General features: G+C 50.3%; 1 protein-coding gene across 1 annotated transcript in view; it reads left to right on the plus strand.

Annotated features, from left to right (window-relative positions):
* Positions 1-12,504, plus strand: part of LOC112588214 (uncharacterized) — a 31,588-nt gene extending 19,084 nt beyond the window's left edge. Inside the window, exons 3-6 of the mRNA XM_025297320.1 lie at positions 125-185; positions 641-669; positions 1,102-1,146; positions 12,424-12,504. Coding sequence (XP_025153105.1) covers positions 125-185; positions 641-669; positions 1,102-1,146; positions 12,424-12,504 — 216 coding nt within the window. The remainder of the gene's footprint in view (positions 1-124; positions 186-640; positions 670-1,101; positions 1,147-12,423) is intronic.
* The last annotated feature ends 4,970 nt before the right edge of the window (positions 12,505-17,474 follow it).

Genomic DNA, 17,474 nt, shown 5'->3' on the forward strand with positions numbered 1-17,474 from the left:
TGTCGGCGCGATAACACGCGCGCGATGTCGCGATTGTTCTTTCTTCTCCTTTTTGCATGAGGCGCGTACAGGAGCGAGGATTCAGGGACGAAAAAGGACATTTCGATTTCGTTTTCTGTTTCAGGCGTACGGTGGTGGTGCATTCGGTCCTACGGCGGGTGGACCGGGTGGGGGGCCGGGAGGGGGCGGGGGCGGCGGGGGCGGTGGCGGCGGCGGCGGTGGTAGCGGAGGCGTCGAGGGCGCTACATATCCCCCGGACTCGCCGTATTTTCCGTTCGGGACCAGGGGTGTACCCGTCACCGGAGGCACCCCCACCCCTGTTGTAAACCCGGCCGCCCCTACTGGTACCAACGGCGCCCGGTTACCTAATCCCACTGCCGGTGAGTCTTTCTCTTATCAATTATTATTTTTATCGAGAGACGTGAGACGGACAAATTTTGTAGTATAACGTGAATTCAGTCGAAGGGGAAAGTAAAATTCGAGAAAAAAGTCGCATGTTGTAATCGCAACGAGAGACTCAAGAATTTTATTTGCCGCTACATTTATAACATTGCATTAATCTTTATCGTATCGGACGGTATTCTTTCTCGTTGATTGCGTCAGCCTTCCGTTAAAAGTGTATTTTGCAATTTGATTCCAGGTGCCGCAACTGTGAAGAGGAAAAAGGACGTAAGTGTCTCTCATGTTATGTTATTCTATTCGACTTGCCGCGACAATTATCGCGATAATAACCGGGAATAATAACGCGACAATAACGCGGAAAATCGCGTTTCAATAACATCGTTGCACGTAAAGTTTCATTTTCTTCTCTCTCTCTCTCTTTTTTTTTTTTTTTTTTGAATTTTTCTGTCGCGACTAGCTCTCCGCGCTCTTTTTCACGGCGTCGCATGTGTTTCCGACGAAACGTCGAAAACAAGCGTGACTCACTCGATCAACGATTAGGCACCTCTCGAATCTCCCGATTGATAGTCGCTGCGTTTAGAGATTGCAATCGAATCACCGGCGTGTCATACGACGATCACGTGAACGTAATTTCGCGCAGCGCGTTCGGATCGCAGCGCTTTTTCTCTAACGACAACCTCGATTGCTTTTTCCCCGCAGGGCCTGGACGGAACGGACGGGGAAGTGGGCCCGGCGCAGCATTGGGTGAGTGATGAAAAGAAATATACATATTACATCACGTGTTGTGCGAGAGTCGCCCGCGTAATTAGGTTAAGTCATAAGTTGCGCGCGTTCTTACGGGCGGCCGCCTCATCGGCGCCCGTAAGAACGCGAGCGCGAGAGGCGCGCTCGAATGGTCTCAGAAAACGCTCGCGATCGTAATCTTTACGAGCGGCGTTATTGAGGATGATGATGATTTTACCATGCCGGCGCATAGGCCGGTTGGCGCGAAGCGCGCGCGATGTTTCCCCGGGAGCTTTGACTCCGTCCGCTTGAAACTTTCCACCTTGGAAGCAGGCGTGATCGGACGTGAAATTATTCGCGCATGTTGAGAATTCGCCGGGCAAATACTCTCCGCGGTGAGTTTTAGCCCGCAACCTGCCCGACGATAAAATACATTAAGAATCGACGACAATCGTGCATATTGCGTTGCGTGTCGACAGATGAGAGTCGCGACGAATCAATGACAGCGAGTGCGAAATAATATTTGTTCACACGGCGTTTCTTTCTATACATTCGCGAGAACGGGCCGACGCACGATCCGGTTAACGAAAGTGCGTGCGCGCCAAAAATTCGACACCCGTTGCGACACAGCGCGCGTATACTATTACAGGCGGCAGTTTGTAATTCAATGTCTCACATCGCGCAAACGAGGATCCGCGAAAATAAACACAACAATCGAGAACCGCCGGGCGCAGCGGCGCGTCGGATTTGTTGTTTAGGGTCTCGCGTTAGTCCCGTTGAGAGATGGCGTATGAATTACGTTTATTACGCGTACCTGCGTGCACATAGACACATAGGCGCGTTTGTACGCGTGAAAGACGCAAGAGAGATCAGACCTATCGGTAGACAGATATAATATCGATCGATTGTAAGAAATTCAATATTTGTCGTTCGCTGTGCGTGACTTTCGCACAAAGAGAAGCAAATTGTCTTCCGACGATCAAACAGGCCGGCAGCTGTATAAATCCCACCGATGTATCCATTTAACTGATTTATTAACAGATAAATCGTGCGCGCGCGCGAATCCGCCAAGGCCCTCGCGCTTTTTTCCACCGAAACGTGTCGCGCAAAATTCCGAGGTGTCGTGGTCGCGAAATTCGAGGAAGAAGCAGCGGACTTCTTTCATCGCCGAGACGCGCGATTCAATCATCCGCGCCGCATTGAAATTTGCTCCCGCGATAAAGTTTTATCCAACTTGAAGCACCGATGAGGAATACCTCGAGGTGTAGCATTAAATTTATTATCCTCTATACATACAAATAAAATACGCCAGTGGACAAATGCGACAAGAAGACATTAAGAGATAATAAGTGATTGAGCAAACAAGCAACTTGTTTTCTCCATAATCTGTTTAGCGTTACATTTCATTAACGGTGAGCAATTCAATCGGCTCTGGGGGGGGGGGGAGTCGAAAGGGGGAGTCGGAGATACAAATTGGCACTTGCGAGACTTACGGTAGATTTGAAATTTCGGCTCGGGCACGTACGGCGCGTGCGACGCTCCTGATGACTTGGGTCACCTCGAATGTCCGGTATGTTTTGGAAGCGTTGATTGTTGTGATCTCTCTCGCTTGTACTGAATGTCGATTTAGCCGCTGGTGGGAGATGACGTAATTGTTTTTGCCCATTGTTTCGCTCATTGCTGTCGCGTGTTTCCGTGTTCGTGTCATTAATGTTTCGAGCCGACGGGCGACGCGCGTATCGCAGAGTGCGTGTATCGACGCGTCATTCCGGCCGGCGGATAAAAATATGTCGTGCGCTCCGCGAATTATTTCGCGAATTATCCGACCGGCCTCTCGTCGGCATCGCGTCAGTCGACACGTTTCTCCGTACGGTCGCGAATCGTACGCGCGCGAGTGTCAGTGAGCACCCGGAGCACGACGACGAAGCAGCCGAGATGGCGGGATGTTGGCCGGGAAGGAGGACACAGGACTCCGAAACGCGGACAGCGATTACGTATCCAGGTGTGTCTCAAATTATCCCTTATATACGAGATATTTTCAATTTGATCCGACTTGAGCGAATCAACCGACAAGAGGGAGATACCCGAGCCGAAATAAAGAATCTGCTTTAGCCTTGAGAACTTGAGAAATCCGTCTGGATGTCGACATTCATAGTCCGCGTCGTTGGACGAATTCTCGCCGCGCATTCTTGAGAGCGTCGCGTTACAATTTACAAATAGCCGCGAATCGTCCTGATATACGCGCGACCGTGTATCCGATCGTATCGATCAGAAGCGAAACGATTGGACGAGGTTGGACACGTTATCCTTATCGTTCGACGGTCGTCGGGACGGATCACAGACATGAAAACGATAACTAATATGGAACGGAGTCGCGCGAGGGTGCGAGGAGGGAGGAGATTATCGGATAAATCCACGGCCGTGTCCCAACGGCCGTTGAAGATCGGCCACTAATCCACGCGATACGGCGTTACCGGCGACCCCTCGACTCGTGCAAGCCTACCGCGATAATTTATTCAGCGGGCGAAACTACGCGATTACGTTTCTATTAGGATATAGGCACCGACGGCGTCCTCGAGGGTGCCGTAACCGCGCTCCCGAGCGACTCCTACGGGAATTTCACTTATCGTTAGCATCGTCCGCTTTCCCTCTCGCGTTTCCCTCTCACCATCGAACGTGCGCCGCCGGCCGTGCCGAACCGGTGGTGATGGTGGTGGTGTTAAAAAAAACATTTCGCGCCGTTTCCGAAGGGAATAAGTAACCCTCGCGCCGCATCGGAAGACCGCGCTCCGTGTCTCGTAATTTTCGGCTCGGCCACGGCTCGCTGACTCGCATAATCAACGCGTCCGCTGCGTTTGCTCGTGCGAATTCCCGCGACTGTCGTCGTCGCCGTCCTTATAGCGCACTCCGGGAAATCGCCGGGTGACTCCGCCCCCGGTCACCCTTACACCCTAAATCCCGCGACGAAATTGCGCGATCGACTTTTGCCGCCTCTTTCGATTCCTCGAGCGTCGAACGAGCGCGAGCAAGTGATCGATCGGGAAGAGCGACTCTCGCGCGACGAGATTTTGAAATTTTTCGACATAACCTGCTCGACGTCCTGCACGGAGACCGTCTCGCTTTTCTTAATCCGCGCTCCGGCGTGTCTCCGCCTGAAAGGACATCCGGTGGTGTTCAGGACACTGCGTACGTCCGCGTCTACATTGTTCCTACCTCCCCGCGGAAGAGTCGCCGGAGGGCGGTGCGGGGAATAACGCGAGTACGAATTTCCGCCGCGTCGACCGCCGCCGGCGGCCTCTCGAAGGCCCGTCGCGCGCTCGGGAAGGATCCTGCCGGCTCGGTCAGGATCCCGCAACTTCGCGAGTCTTTTCGTCAGGGCTACGTGAAGCGAGCGTCGCGTTTGTGTGCGCGCGCAGAGGTCACGGCGGACCATATGGTGTCGCGTGCTGCGGTCGGCAGACCGTGCAGCAGCCGCCCTTCCGAACGTCTTCCGTAGCCATCATGCTCCTCTATAGCCCGGACCACGTCCCGACGGTTTCACACTAATTCGCGGCTTCGTGGAATTTCCTGCGTGCCTCTCGACCGCTCCGCACGAATCCGCCGCGCCGTGCGCGTAAGCGTCTCGACGCTAAGCGCAAAATCGACGCATCCCTCTCTTCCTTCCTCTTCTTATCTTCTCTCTCTCTCTTTCTCTCTCTCTCTCTCTCTCTCTCTCTCTCTCTCTCTCGCGCGCGCGCGCGCGAACGATGACGAGGCGTTCTGCCGCTACGCGACATGGTGCAGCATTGAGCCGCGATCTCGCGGCGTCGAGAGCGTTCTCTCTTTCTCCCCGTCGCGAGAACCGAGCGGTTTCGCACGGATCTCTCTCCGGGCTTGATTGTCGAGTGGCCGAAAGAGCTCCAGGTTGCAAGTGCGAGTCTTTTGACGCACACGCAGGATACCCGTAGCTACCTATCTACCTACCTACCTACCTACCTACACGCGCACGTCGCCGCGGCAACGACAGCCGCAAGCGGCCGACGTTGCGCGCTTACTTTGTGGCATAACAAGCAATACTGGTTTTACGGGCGGGCAGGTGTTTACTTCAGGTAGCCGTAATTAGTGGTAACCTCGGCTTTTTACGCGCCTCTTGGATGTTTTATTTAAAGTGACGATTATTCATTTACGCGATACGCGCGCGGAGCCTCGCGTTTTCTACCCCCACCGAAGCCGGTGAGTCTCGCGTTTAATTTCTTAATCACGATGACTGTGCTCGCGAGCTCGGCGGCTGGGAGGGGTGGGTGGATTGAATATTTTGGTTTCTGCCAACTTTGTCGCGCGTTGAATCTCGCGCGGGGCTCATGTCCGGCGCGGCGCACAGTGTTGCAGAAATCGCTAAGCGTGGCCAAAATAGGAAAAAATAAAAAGCGAAATTTTCGGCTCCCGTTTTCAATATATTTTCTAAAAGGTCCAAATTAATAAGTTGTAATCCAATTGTATCACGGAGATAAGTGAATTCAAATGTACACGTGATGCGAAGTACAGAATAGCTGGCTGTTATAACCCTCCAAATGATATAACTGATTTTGCGTTGAAACAATTTTTTATCATGAAAATGATGTTCCCTGTCTAATATCTCATCTGTGTAGTTTTATTTCCAATAAAGAGTATATTAGAAAGTTGCAAGTATATACAATAAAAATTAGATTTACAGGATTCACTTTTAATATTGAATTCATTTAATATTGATTCATTTTTAATATTGAAGTTAATCATTTCAATCGTGATATATAAAAAAATGCATCATTTCGCACACCATGTTGTAACTTTGTGAAAATGAAGATAAAATATCTATTAATCTTTATGCAAAGGTAGAAAGAGCGATATCCAGCGCTTACAAAAATATGATAAATTTTATGAGCAGAGTTTGACATTCAGTGCGCTTCTTACGGTCAGACGCTGTCTACTGCAGCTAATATTGTTCAACACAAAAATTATATCCTCTATCAAAATTCTACATTCTAGTTAATTTTGCTAATGTTAACTACAAATATAATAATTAACGATAATGTTTAAGCTCTAATTAAATAATGTAGTAAACAATAGTGAAAATAAAGACTGTAGAGATATGAGAGAGTATCATACAAGAAGAAACTCGAGAATTGCGACGAATGAAGATTTATTTACCAAAGGTAAATAAAAGGCTTGGTAAAAAACTTCTTTCCTCAGATCCCATCATTTTGTCTTTAAAAAAAGTTTCAGATAAAAAAGCCGATCTCTTCCCTAGAGAAGTTATTGAATTGCTTGCAAATCCAGTTGTAGCAAATATAGTTTCGAACGATGAATAGTTATATTAAATATTTTGTTTAGTTAACAGTTACATGGAGTAAAAAGCAGAAGATAAAAACTAAAAAAGAAAATAAAAAACAAAAAAATATAAAAAAACAGAAAAAAAAGTAAAAAAACAAAAAAGTAAAAAATAAAATAATAAAATTAGAAAACATGTTATTTTAGTGATAAAGTACTAGTATTTACAACGTAGTATGCTTTTCATTCAACTACAGTACATTATGGCGACAATTGATTTATGGCCACTATTTGGAGGTTTCGCAACACTGCGCGGCGTCTCGACGTTCTGTTTATCGTCCGGCTAACCGCGCACTCTTCCCGCATGCCTACGTAGATTAATGAAGTAATGAAGAAGTTTTTGAAGGAATCTTCGTAGTCGAATTGCAGACTTTATATTTAACTGCCTCGTAAGATCTCCGCGATTCGCGGACGTTTACTGTCGTCCCCTCGGCCACTCCCGCCCGGCGCGCGCGACGCTGAGATGCGAAAATATCGCTGATGACAACCGCACGGCGGAAACGCACGGTTCATTTATTAATTAACGGATATAAGTCCAGATGGCTGTTAACTTTTATCCCCTTTTTTACCTCTCTGCCTCTCCCCTCTTCTCTATCTTTTTCTCTGTGTCTCTGCTTCTCCCGTCATGCCGACAAAGTATTTCGTGCGTTTAATCGCGCTGCGCGAGTTTCGATCGCGTTTTATTACCCGCGCGTTCCATGAAACGCTCGAAGCGCGTGCAAGAGAGAAGGAGATACGCTTTATCGTTGTCGGTTTCTCCTTCGTTTCTTCGCTCGCCGTGAGTCGATATTAATTCGCCAGTGAGAGGATTTCGCGAGAATCGCTCGCGAATTAAGTAAGTAGAGGCTCTCAAGTCCGAGTTTGTTTCCGCGTTGTCGTATTCGGTCATGCGGAATTAGCGCAAAGCACTTCTAAAGCGCGTCAGATAGTCCTACAATAATTAAATGTCAGCAAAGAGATCCCGGCGAGTTAAAAGCGAGCGGATTATATAATTCTCGTCGTAAATTCGTCGAGCGTGAGCCGAGCGTCTTAACGACGGCGCCGGATCATTTTGATTTGAGTGTCTCTCTCTCTCTCTCTCTCTCTCTCTCTCTCTCTCTCTCTCTCCTCGAGCGATTTTTTTCCTTTTTCTCTCTTTTTTCTTCAATCATACCGCGTCGAGAAGGTATCTCTTTTCTCGGAGTCCGAGGTGGGCGTTCCCGCGCTTTCATCTGGAAGGTGCGGCACGCCGGATTTTCGGTTTTCGTCGAATTTCGTGGGCCGATATCGGCGTTTTCGCGCTGACACGTCACGACGTCCCCGACGGGGAGAAACGCCATATCATTTATTTAATTGCGCACCGCGTGCTTTGTAATGACCGGTTGCTGCGCACAACCGTGGGACCATTTCGAAAACGAAGCTGAGCCGCCGCTTTAAGAGGCGCCGTAAAGTCCGACGTTCTCCGGTGGCTGATCCTTCGCGAGATTACGAAGTCGATTCCTTCGGAATTACATACACATTCCCGAGGTTTTCAAATTACAGGTTCTAGTTTTTCGACGTTCGCCAGCCCGCTCGCTCGTGGTACACGCGCGGAAAAGAGAGATGAAAGAAAGAACGAGCAGACTTCTCGTTTTACGCATCAACGCTCGTCGAAGCGTCGAGAAAGATGGCGCGGTTTCACCGCGGGCGTTCGCAGACGTTTCGCGCGGAATGCGAGAAATAACAATATTTAAAGGGACCGGGAACACGCGCCGAATTGGCCGAGGGGTCCGTCGAGGGGAGCGACAGGCCCGAGACGCGTTTCGTTGTAACGAAACGTCCGTGTTTCGAACGTTTTGAGTGAGCAGCGGTCGATTTTATTCCCGGCGACTTCGTAATTCGCGCCGCGGGAGGAGATAGATAATCTCGAAGATTGCGCGATATTAAATCGCGCGAAGATGCGTGGGCAAATTATTTATCAGTAATGAGGGATCGAGATTTATCGAGCGTGAAACGACGTCGATGAATAGCTCCCTGGGATCTCTCTCACTCTCTCTCTCTCTCTCTCCCCTTCTCTCTATCTCTTTGTGTGTCTGTGTCTTGTATCGCGCGCGCGCGCGCCTATCCGACAGGAGTATGTCCTGTCTCGTCAGCGAATCAATTATCGAGAATCGCGTGCGAGACGAGCTCGACGAGCGGAAGAAGGAGAAAGAAGAGGAAGAGAGCGGGGCGGGAAGAGAGAAGAGTGAGAGAGAAAGAGAGAGAGAGAGAGAGAGAGAGAGAGGCGACTTGCTAGAGACGTTGAACGTTGTTTGACGGGCACCTGTTGCTGGTAGCACACCGACGAGTAAGTACCACCTCCCTTCGATGTGCACCTCTCTCGTCCGACCACGCAATTCCTCCTTGCCTCTCTGTCTCTGTACCTCTCTCTTTCTGCTTCTCTCTCTCTCTCTCTCTCTCTTCTCCCTCTCTTTCTCTCTCTCTCTCTCTCTCTCTCTCTCTCTCTCTCTCTCTCTCTCTCTCTGGCCTTCTTTCTTCATCACTCGCTCACCGCGATTCGTTCGCGGCACACGATGCCTCATCCCCGTGTGCTTCGGTCTTGTTTACTCCGGTAAACCTCGTCGACGCTTCATTCGGGAGCGCGGGAGGACGCATCGCGCGTCGAGGCGCGGAGAAAGCCGCGAAGAGTCCCGGCGCGAGAATGAGATGAGCCGGTAATAATTCGTAGAGTCCACTTGGTGTGCGCCGAGTCGTCGTTGTACCGGCGGGGGGGGGGGCCATCGTAAAGCGGGTCCTACTCGCGAGTTACCAACTCAAGCGTGGCCTACTCGCGTTCCTCCGGCGGCGGATGATCGGCGACAGCAGCAGCGCGCCGAGTCCCGCCAGCGCAGTTTGACGTTTTGTCCGCGTACAATTACGTATGGATTTAACGCGCTTTTTCGCCGTCGCCTTTACACGCTATTATTGGAAACAGCGGCTGACGTAACGCGAGTAGCACGCACGCGCCAGCGTTGGAGTGAAGTCCGACCTTTTTTTATTTCCGCGCCGCGGCTTTCGTCACGGTAATAGTCATGCAAAGGTCGTAATTTCGCGTGTTGAAATCGCCGAGATGCATGCGGCCGAGAGTGCGTTTCGCGATCAATCCTGGCCTGTTATCGGGATCGGTAAGTGCTTTCGCGGCGTTGTATTGTCTGAGTCCTTTTGTACTCCGGATCTCGTCCTTCCTCGGCGCTTTTTTCTCCCCTCTTTCCTCTCTCTCTCTCTCTCTCTCTCTCTCTCTGTTTTTTATTTTCCGCCAACTTCCCGGCGGTGGCTGCGAGGCACGGCTAGGCACGTGTACGCTCTCTAGATACGTTGACAATTTTATTACTCGCTTAAAGGTAAGAGTAACTGCTAGCACCGCGATTACAATGGGTCGTACATGTCTCCGCGGAGTGGAGAAGCAAAAATTCCGCCGGAGTTAATACAGCGGCGACTTCCGAGTCGATTGTCTCGGCGTTTTTCTTCATCTCTTTTCTTTTCTTTTCTTCTCTTTTTTATTTTATTGTTTTCATTCGCGACCCCAATGTGCGCGAGCGCGAACCAACCGCGCGGCGAGATACGTCGCGTATCAAATTGCTCATCTGATCTCCATTGTACGGAGAGATTCAGCGGCGGGGAAAAAAATGAGATCTCCCGGCGTGATATTTGAGATACGCGATAATTTCGCGGCGAGTCGCGGACACGGGTCACGATAATGCGAACGAGTTCTGCGGGCTCGCTGCCGCCGCACGCACGGCGGAAGCAGAAAGAAAGGTATTCGCGCTTAATCACGCTTTTATTCGCGCACACGGCGACTGCGTCGCCGCGCATTCCAATTCGGGAGATTGCTGCTGGGCGAGCGCGAGATAAATACGGTGAAATATGAACGCGCGACTATTTGTCAGCCCGCTAGAAGACGCTATTGGATTATATCGAGCGCAGCTTTGTCATCGGTACCGTGAATTTTCAGCAGACACATCAGTTCAGCCAGCGGTGCTTAGCGGTGCAGAAGTATCGCTCTCCGTCACCGCTCGCGATGACGGATTACTCGCGGATCCCATGTTGCGCGTCGCGATGATCAGCAATTGTCCGCCGATACCTCCCGCGATTATCGCGAATTCTTGCGAGCGTGCTGACGTAAACGCGATCGGTCAGGATCGGCGCGCGACGTGTTGAAGAATTCCTCGTCGTCGCTTCGACTCGCTCCCTCTTGACCGGCCGAGTCGCTTTATTTGCAACTCCTATTATTTTCGCCGCTTCTCCGTTACTCTCTTCCCATCCTGCTCCCTCGCGCGCGCGCGTCTCGTGCAAACTCGCCGCAGTGTACAGAGTACACAGAGCGCCTCGGGTTTATGGAGTGAGTTGTCGACTTACACCGGGTAAACCGCCCGGGCAACGGGCTGACGGTGGCCGTCGGGGCGGCGAAATCGGCCTGGCTGGAGAGCGGCGAGAAAGAGCAAGAGGGAGACAGAGAGAGAGAGAGAGAGAGAGAGAGAGAGAGAGAGAGAGAGAGAGAGAGAGAGAGAGAGAGAGAGAGAGAGAGAGAGAGAGAGAGAGAGAGAGAGAGAGAGAGAGAGAGAGAGAGAGAGAGAGAGAGAGAGAGAGACCGTGGATACGATCTATACACATATTTTCCGCCATCGAGTGTGCGACGGTATCGCGTATGTGCCTTCGCCATTGTCGCGAGTTAATTCGTCGCGAGCGTGGAAACGCGTCATTCGGGGAGGGAAAAAAAGCGATTAGTTGCTTCGAAATGCACAACGGGGCCGTGGTGGTTGAGAGATCTTTCCGCGCGAGTCGGCGGAATTTTTATCACTTCCGCGCGCTGCAGTCTATCGTAACCTGCGAACGAGAGATAAATCGCGCGCGTGTGACATTTAGAGATCTTGGTTGATTACTCCCGCGCGGAGTCGCGTTGAAATTCAGCGACGTTAACGTAATTAATGAATTGTTTCATCAAACGCTCTCGTTGTTTCGTCAGATATCGCGCGAGAGTCGCGCGGATCGTCGATCGTTGGCGGCAGTTCCGATCGATAAATCTTCTTCTTCGTATCGATTGACCGCGGAGAAGCGTGTAATTTTAGATAACGCGCGCGCATGGCACGTACGAGCCATTTGTCAGCGCTTCGTTACACACAACGAAGTGAATTTTATTCTAATGCGGAAGAACGGGCCGGGGCGGGGCCTATTGTAAGCATTACAGATTACAGCGACGCGCCATACATCGGCGTCGTTGTTGGGCCACGGAGTATATACGAAATACCGTGCAAGCCGACCAAAATGCACGCGTGAGCGATAGTTTACGGTCATTGTGGGATTATCGCGATAAATTATTGCGTGTATCGCAACTGCGCTTATCGGTATGCCGATAGTATTAATTGGGTCGTCGAGATTATTACCGGGAATGTATCAATAATAATTACCAGGCCGCCGGGTTGGAAAAGGATTTCCGCCCGGAATCGTGACCGATCACCTTCGCGCAGCAGCAGCAGCAACAACGCGCCGCTTCGTAAATAATTCGCCAAGTTTCAGCGAACACGCTTTTCCTCAGTGATCTCCCCCGGTATCGGTCGAAATTTTCAAGCCCCGGAGGAGAGAGATTACGTCTCTTTCCAAGAGACAAAGAGAGAGAGTGAGAGAGAGAGAGGGGGGGGGAAGAGAAACGAGATAACGGAGGAAATCATTTGCGCACGTATTTATTAGGCGACGGTGAAGGAAGATTAACAAATTAATACCCCGACTATCTCGTTATATATAGGGTGTCCAGGATGTTTCGGAAACAAAAAATTGCGGAGATTAATCAGATCGAACTGAGAAGAAAAGTACCATTTTGCAAAAATCGCAATAGTTATTAAGTTATTAATAATTGAAAATATAATCTAAGATGAGATTACATGTAGAAGCTCTTTTAATTGATAACTTGAACGTTTGCGTACTTATTTGCAAAATGGTAAAGGATTTTCTTTTGTCCAGAACGACCTAATCTGCAATTATATGACGCCTGTTGTGTCCAGCCCAGCGATAGATTTGAGTATATTGAACTTTGAACCCTAAATGTTGAACCTGACGCTGGGCACAATAACCGTCATATAATTGTAAATTAGGTCATTCTGAATAAAAAAAGTCTTTTACCATTTTGCAAATAAGTATTCAAATTTTCAAGTAATCGATTAAGAGAACTTCTAGACGTGGTTATTTTCAATCATTAACCCTTTAACTGCTGAGATATTAAATGACCAGTATGACCCTCTTTGCTGAGTTATTTTTACAATTATAAAATATTTTATAATGATAAGAGATGGCACTATATGCCCGCTCAATTCAAATGCTTCTTACAAACTAAATTGAATGGGGTATTACACATTGAAAGTCCAAATCGAGTAAACTCGATCGTAGCAAGGCCGCCATTTTTTTCCACACTCCAGTTATCTCGACCGTAGCAGTTAAAGGGTTAATAACATAATAACTGTTGCGATTTTTTTAAAATGGTACATGACTTTTCTCCTCAGCTTGATCTGATTAATCTTCACAATTTTTCCTTCCCAAAAGATCCCGGACACCTTGTGTAAGTTGCTTCTACGTTTCTCCCATCTCTCTCCCGCCAACGAGAAGCACGAAGCAGCCGGTTCACATGATTACACGAACCTACCGTTCCGTTGTATTTGTACCGGAGACACGATTTTTTGCGATATCGCAGAATGGCAGGAGTACGAGGGAGGTTGGGGGACATTAAGCGAGAGATATCATCGTGCCACGTGGGAAGAGGAGAGAGAGAGAGAGAGGGGGGGGGGGGGGGGAGAGAGAGAGAGAGAGAGAGAGACAGAAAGATGTTCGCCGCTTTAAGGGTTGAAAAGTGGCCCATACGGTCGGTCCTATGAACGGCTGAGTTTTCCATGTCGCGTACACGGATAGCTGACGACCCCCGTCGTCCACTTCTCTCCGTCCGCCCTTTCATCGGCCACCGACGCGAACGATTAATCTATTACCTTTCGGCCGGCACGAAATTTCGAGTGGCCGCTATCTACCGCGCCGTGCGCCCTGCCAAGGGGGTCGCGTGGCTCGTACGCGGGGGGAGTCTCTTTCTGCTCTAGTGGCCACTCGTACTTTTCGCGTACTCTCTCCCCTGAGATCGTTTTCATGGGGGATTAACGAGCGCGGTGAGAACTCCGCCGAGCCAATTAACATATCAATGACGTTTAAACGGATTCTCACATCGCGAGTTACCAGCGAGATCCGCTCGTATCGGCGTATCACGCCGCACGCTTTCGCACGACGGAACCCCGGCGCAGCTCTCTCTCCGCCTTCGTCTCCTCGCTCCGCGGCGTCTTTTTCTCCTCTTTTCAGTCGAGTCAAGCGAGTATCAATCTCGCTTGACTCGACCGGAGTGATCGGCGAAGGAGGCGACGTGTCGCGAGTCCTGTGCTCTGTAATTATCTTGTAAGCTAGCACCGCGCGTCGTTTTCAGACTCAGCAGGCTAAATTATGGCGCGTGCGGTGAGAGTAATTTTTCCCAAGGGGTAAGCTCTCCTCTCTCTCTCTCTCTCTCTCTCTCTCTCTCTCTTTTTTTTTTCGCGGACGCAATCGAGGCGTGCGAAGATCTCGAGCCACCGCGCGTACGCTCATATATCTCTTCATTGGTCGTGTACACACAGTGAGTCGCGTGCGTATGTGTGTATGTTTGTTCTACATGCGTAGCTTGTGTGTTTGCTCGATGCGTATAGCTCAGCCGAGGGTGCGGGATGATACGAGCTAAATCGAGCACCACCCAAGTGTGCTTCATTTGTGGCGTAGCGGGCTGTGAAATTTGGGGATAGCTCTCTCTCTCTCTTCCCCTCTGTTCCTCCCTTTCTCTCTTCCTCCTTCTCTCTCCCTATATCTCTACCTTCGACCTCGAAACGCTGCCCCCCCCTCCCCCCCGATGGCTCACAATGATTTGTCGGCTGTCTGACCGGACGTTATCGAAAATTCGACGGCGATCTTCCTCGTTGATACTAAACGAGCGAGTCTTGCGGGGATCGTGGAATTATGCAAAACCCCCGTACGTTTACGGTGTGTTATGCGAAGCGAATTATTTGTATTATGTCAGGTATATTAGACGGCCGCGAGTAGGCACGTATCGGTCCGATATACGTACGTCGGAATTTCAATGAGAGGCCCCTGCTGGATAAACGCGCGCGTCATAATTCGGCTTTGTTACATCGGGTATATGTAGATGATGCAGCTCGGTAAGCAAATCGCGCTTATGAGCCAACAAGCGAATTTTCCTCGGGCTTCCCCCGTCGAAACCAATATCGTCGGCTCCACCACCCGAGCAGGTTCCCTCCGCTGAGCGAGAGACAGACTCTCGCTTGATCGCGGGCGTAAATAAAATAAAGAACGAAAGAAAGACGCGGTGGAGACGCGGTAGGAGGGAGGAAGGATAATACACGAACCCAAAAATAGGGCGGTGGATCGCAGTAATCGCGAGTAATTAACGATCCAACAGTCGTAAAACATTTCTCCCCCTCGAGTGACGCGCGCGTCTCTCTTTCTCTCTCGCGGATTATAATCCGTCGGAAAATATAAAATGACGGCTCCGCCGGAGCATAAAACCGGCGGCAGGCCTGGGGCGGAAAGGTACAGGTCGCCCTGAAAATCGAATACGACCGCGCGCCGAGAAGCAAGCACGGACCCGGGGATGAAGCGGTCCTTCCCTCCCCTCTCGCAACCCCCGTGCCCCCCTGCCGAGAGAGAGAGAGGTTTCGTACCGGCGGAAAGCCGCGAGATCGTGTGTGCAAACAGCCCCCAGAGCAAACAAGCCGTGCGCCCCGTAGCGAGCTTATATTATCTGTTTCGGCGTGTACTTAAGGGATACCGCGTCCCTTAAATCTTTCCGCAGTAACTGCATTTGCGCCGCGTATTATGAATTTAATTTCCTTCCGCTCGCGCATCGCGCATTAGAGGCTTAATCGATTTCGACTTGGCGTCGCGACGACGTCTCTCACGAGGGCGCGGGGTGTGTTGTACAGAGAAGAGGGCAAAAAAGGTTACGGAGATAAAAGCGACGTCCGAACGCGAACGTTTTCGCGATAATATTTCCGCGTGGCATTTTTTATTTCGCGTTTGAAGTTCCCCGAGGGCAGGAGAGAGACACACACACACACACACAGAGAGAGAGAGAGAGAGAGGGGGGGCAGTTCGCTATTGGTTAAATAATTTTATCGCGTCGTCGTGTGAATCCATTTCTATCTCGAAGATAATTTCTTCGTCACGTTCATGATTTTCTCTCGCATTAGACAGCAGATTTGGACGTCGCGTTTGAGTCAACGACCTGGCACAGACCCGGGGCCGTCTCCATTTTCTGACCTGAATTTTTAATTGTCTTCCCGGTCTCTCGACAGAGATTACGGTCTCGTTCGCGTCCCTTATCCTTTCCCATCGATGCGCGGCAGTCACGCCTACAAGCCTCTCGAAAACTGTCCGTGGTACGCGGCAAAACTGATTAGAATTTTATTATCGCGAACGACGGGGGGAAAAAGGGAGAGAAAACCGTCTCTCGAAGGGCAGCATATGGCGCGACTAGTGAGCCGCTCTCTCCTGCAGCTTTTGAAGTTTCGGGGATGAAAGAGGCCGCCGTTCTTAAGTTTACTTGACTCTTGTGCCTCCCTCTCGGCCCCGAGGATTCTCTCGCTCTCTTTCGCTCTCGATTCTCTTTCTTTATCTCTCTCTCTCTCTCTCTCTCTCTCTCTCTCTCTCTCTCTCTCTCTCTCTCTCAGTCCGTGAATACTCGTCTCTCGCTTCTTCTCCTCCTTCCAAAGGGACCTCACTCACGAAACGAGCTACAATCCCTCGTTCTATCCCAGAGTTGTCTTTCGAAGTCTCGGAACGACTACCGTTACGGAAGACGTTGGCCAAACATCCGTGTGAATCCTTCAGTCAAGCTGGGAACGCGACGGGAAAAGACGGGAGCGCGAGAGCAAGATATTTCTTCTTCGAGACTTTCTTTTCTTTCTGACCTTGGTCTCTCCCATTGATGTGCGTAAACACAGATAATAATTGCGAATAGTCACCAGCGAAGCGACATATATCCCTTTGGCCGAGGTGTACGTTTTTATTATCAGCTGATACCTTTTTCAGTATAATTCTGTTTACACTTCACCATTCTCGCGCGCTATCGGGTAATATGCAACATTTGCAATTATCGTATATAAAATTGTAACGATAATTTGACTCAGCTAGCTTTATACCTGAATAAGCAACGACTCGGCGCGCGCGTGACAAACATTTCGCCGAGATAGAGCGTAATGCACGTTCTAGGCAGCACCGGCGATACTTGTAGGACGTAGCGATATTACAAGAACGGGGATATGTTTTAGTAAGAGAGTCGGGGGTGCGGGAATTCTCTCTCTTTCTCTCTCTCTCTCTCTCTCTCTCTCTCTCCCTCCCTCTCTCTCTCTCTCTCTCTCTCTCTCTCTCTCTCTCTCTCGAAAGGGACACAGAGATACGAGAGCGTCTTGGTAACATCGAAGGGCTCGGCGTATATATCGAGCCGCAGGAAGTTGTCCCGGGATTCTTTCGCGTCGCTCCCTCTCGGCGAGTTAAGGGTCCCATTTCGTGAAGTGGTTTCCTTCCTCCTCTCTTGCTCGAACTAATAGAAATTTCGGGGCTCGGTACCTTCTCGCATTCGGGTAATGCACCCTAAGTACTACCATATAAGATAACAGTAAGTGGAGCAGCGAGCCCTGGGACGGATAACGTCTCGCCTTAACGTCGCGGGGTTTAGTCATCGTGAGTGAGTTTAGCGCGTGTGTGTCTCGGCTGCGTTTAATAATTTATCCAGCGTCGCGGCTGCTCTCTCTCCCTCGCCTCGTCTAGCCTCGCCTCGCCTCGCCTTTGTCTTTGTCGTGTCCGCGTAGCCGCAGCAGTCGTCGGACGAGGGCCGATTGACGAAGTTGAAGGACCCGCGGGACGCGTTGTACTCGACGCCTTTTCCACAGCGGGCCTCCTTCCTTCGGCTCGCTCCTGAGGCCGCTCGCGACGGCAGT

This window comes from Harpegnathos saltator, unplaced genomic scaffold (genome assembly GCF_003227715.2).
Source record: "Harpegnathos saltator strain DR-91 unplaced genomic scaffold, Hsal_v8.6 scaffold174, whole genome shotgun sequence".
NCBI lineage: Eukaryota > Metazoa > Arthropoda > Insecta > Hymenoptera > Formicidae > Harpegnathos > Harpegnathos saltator.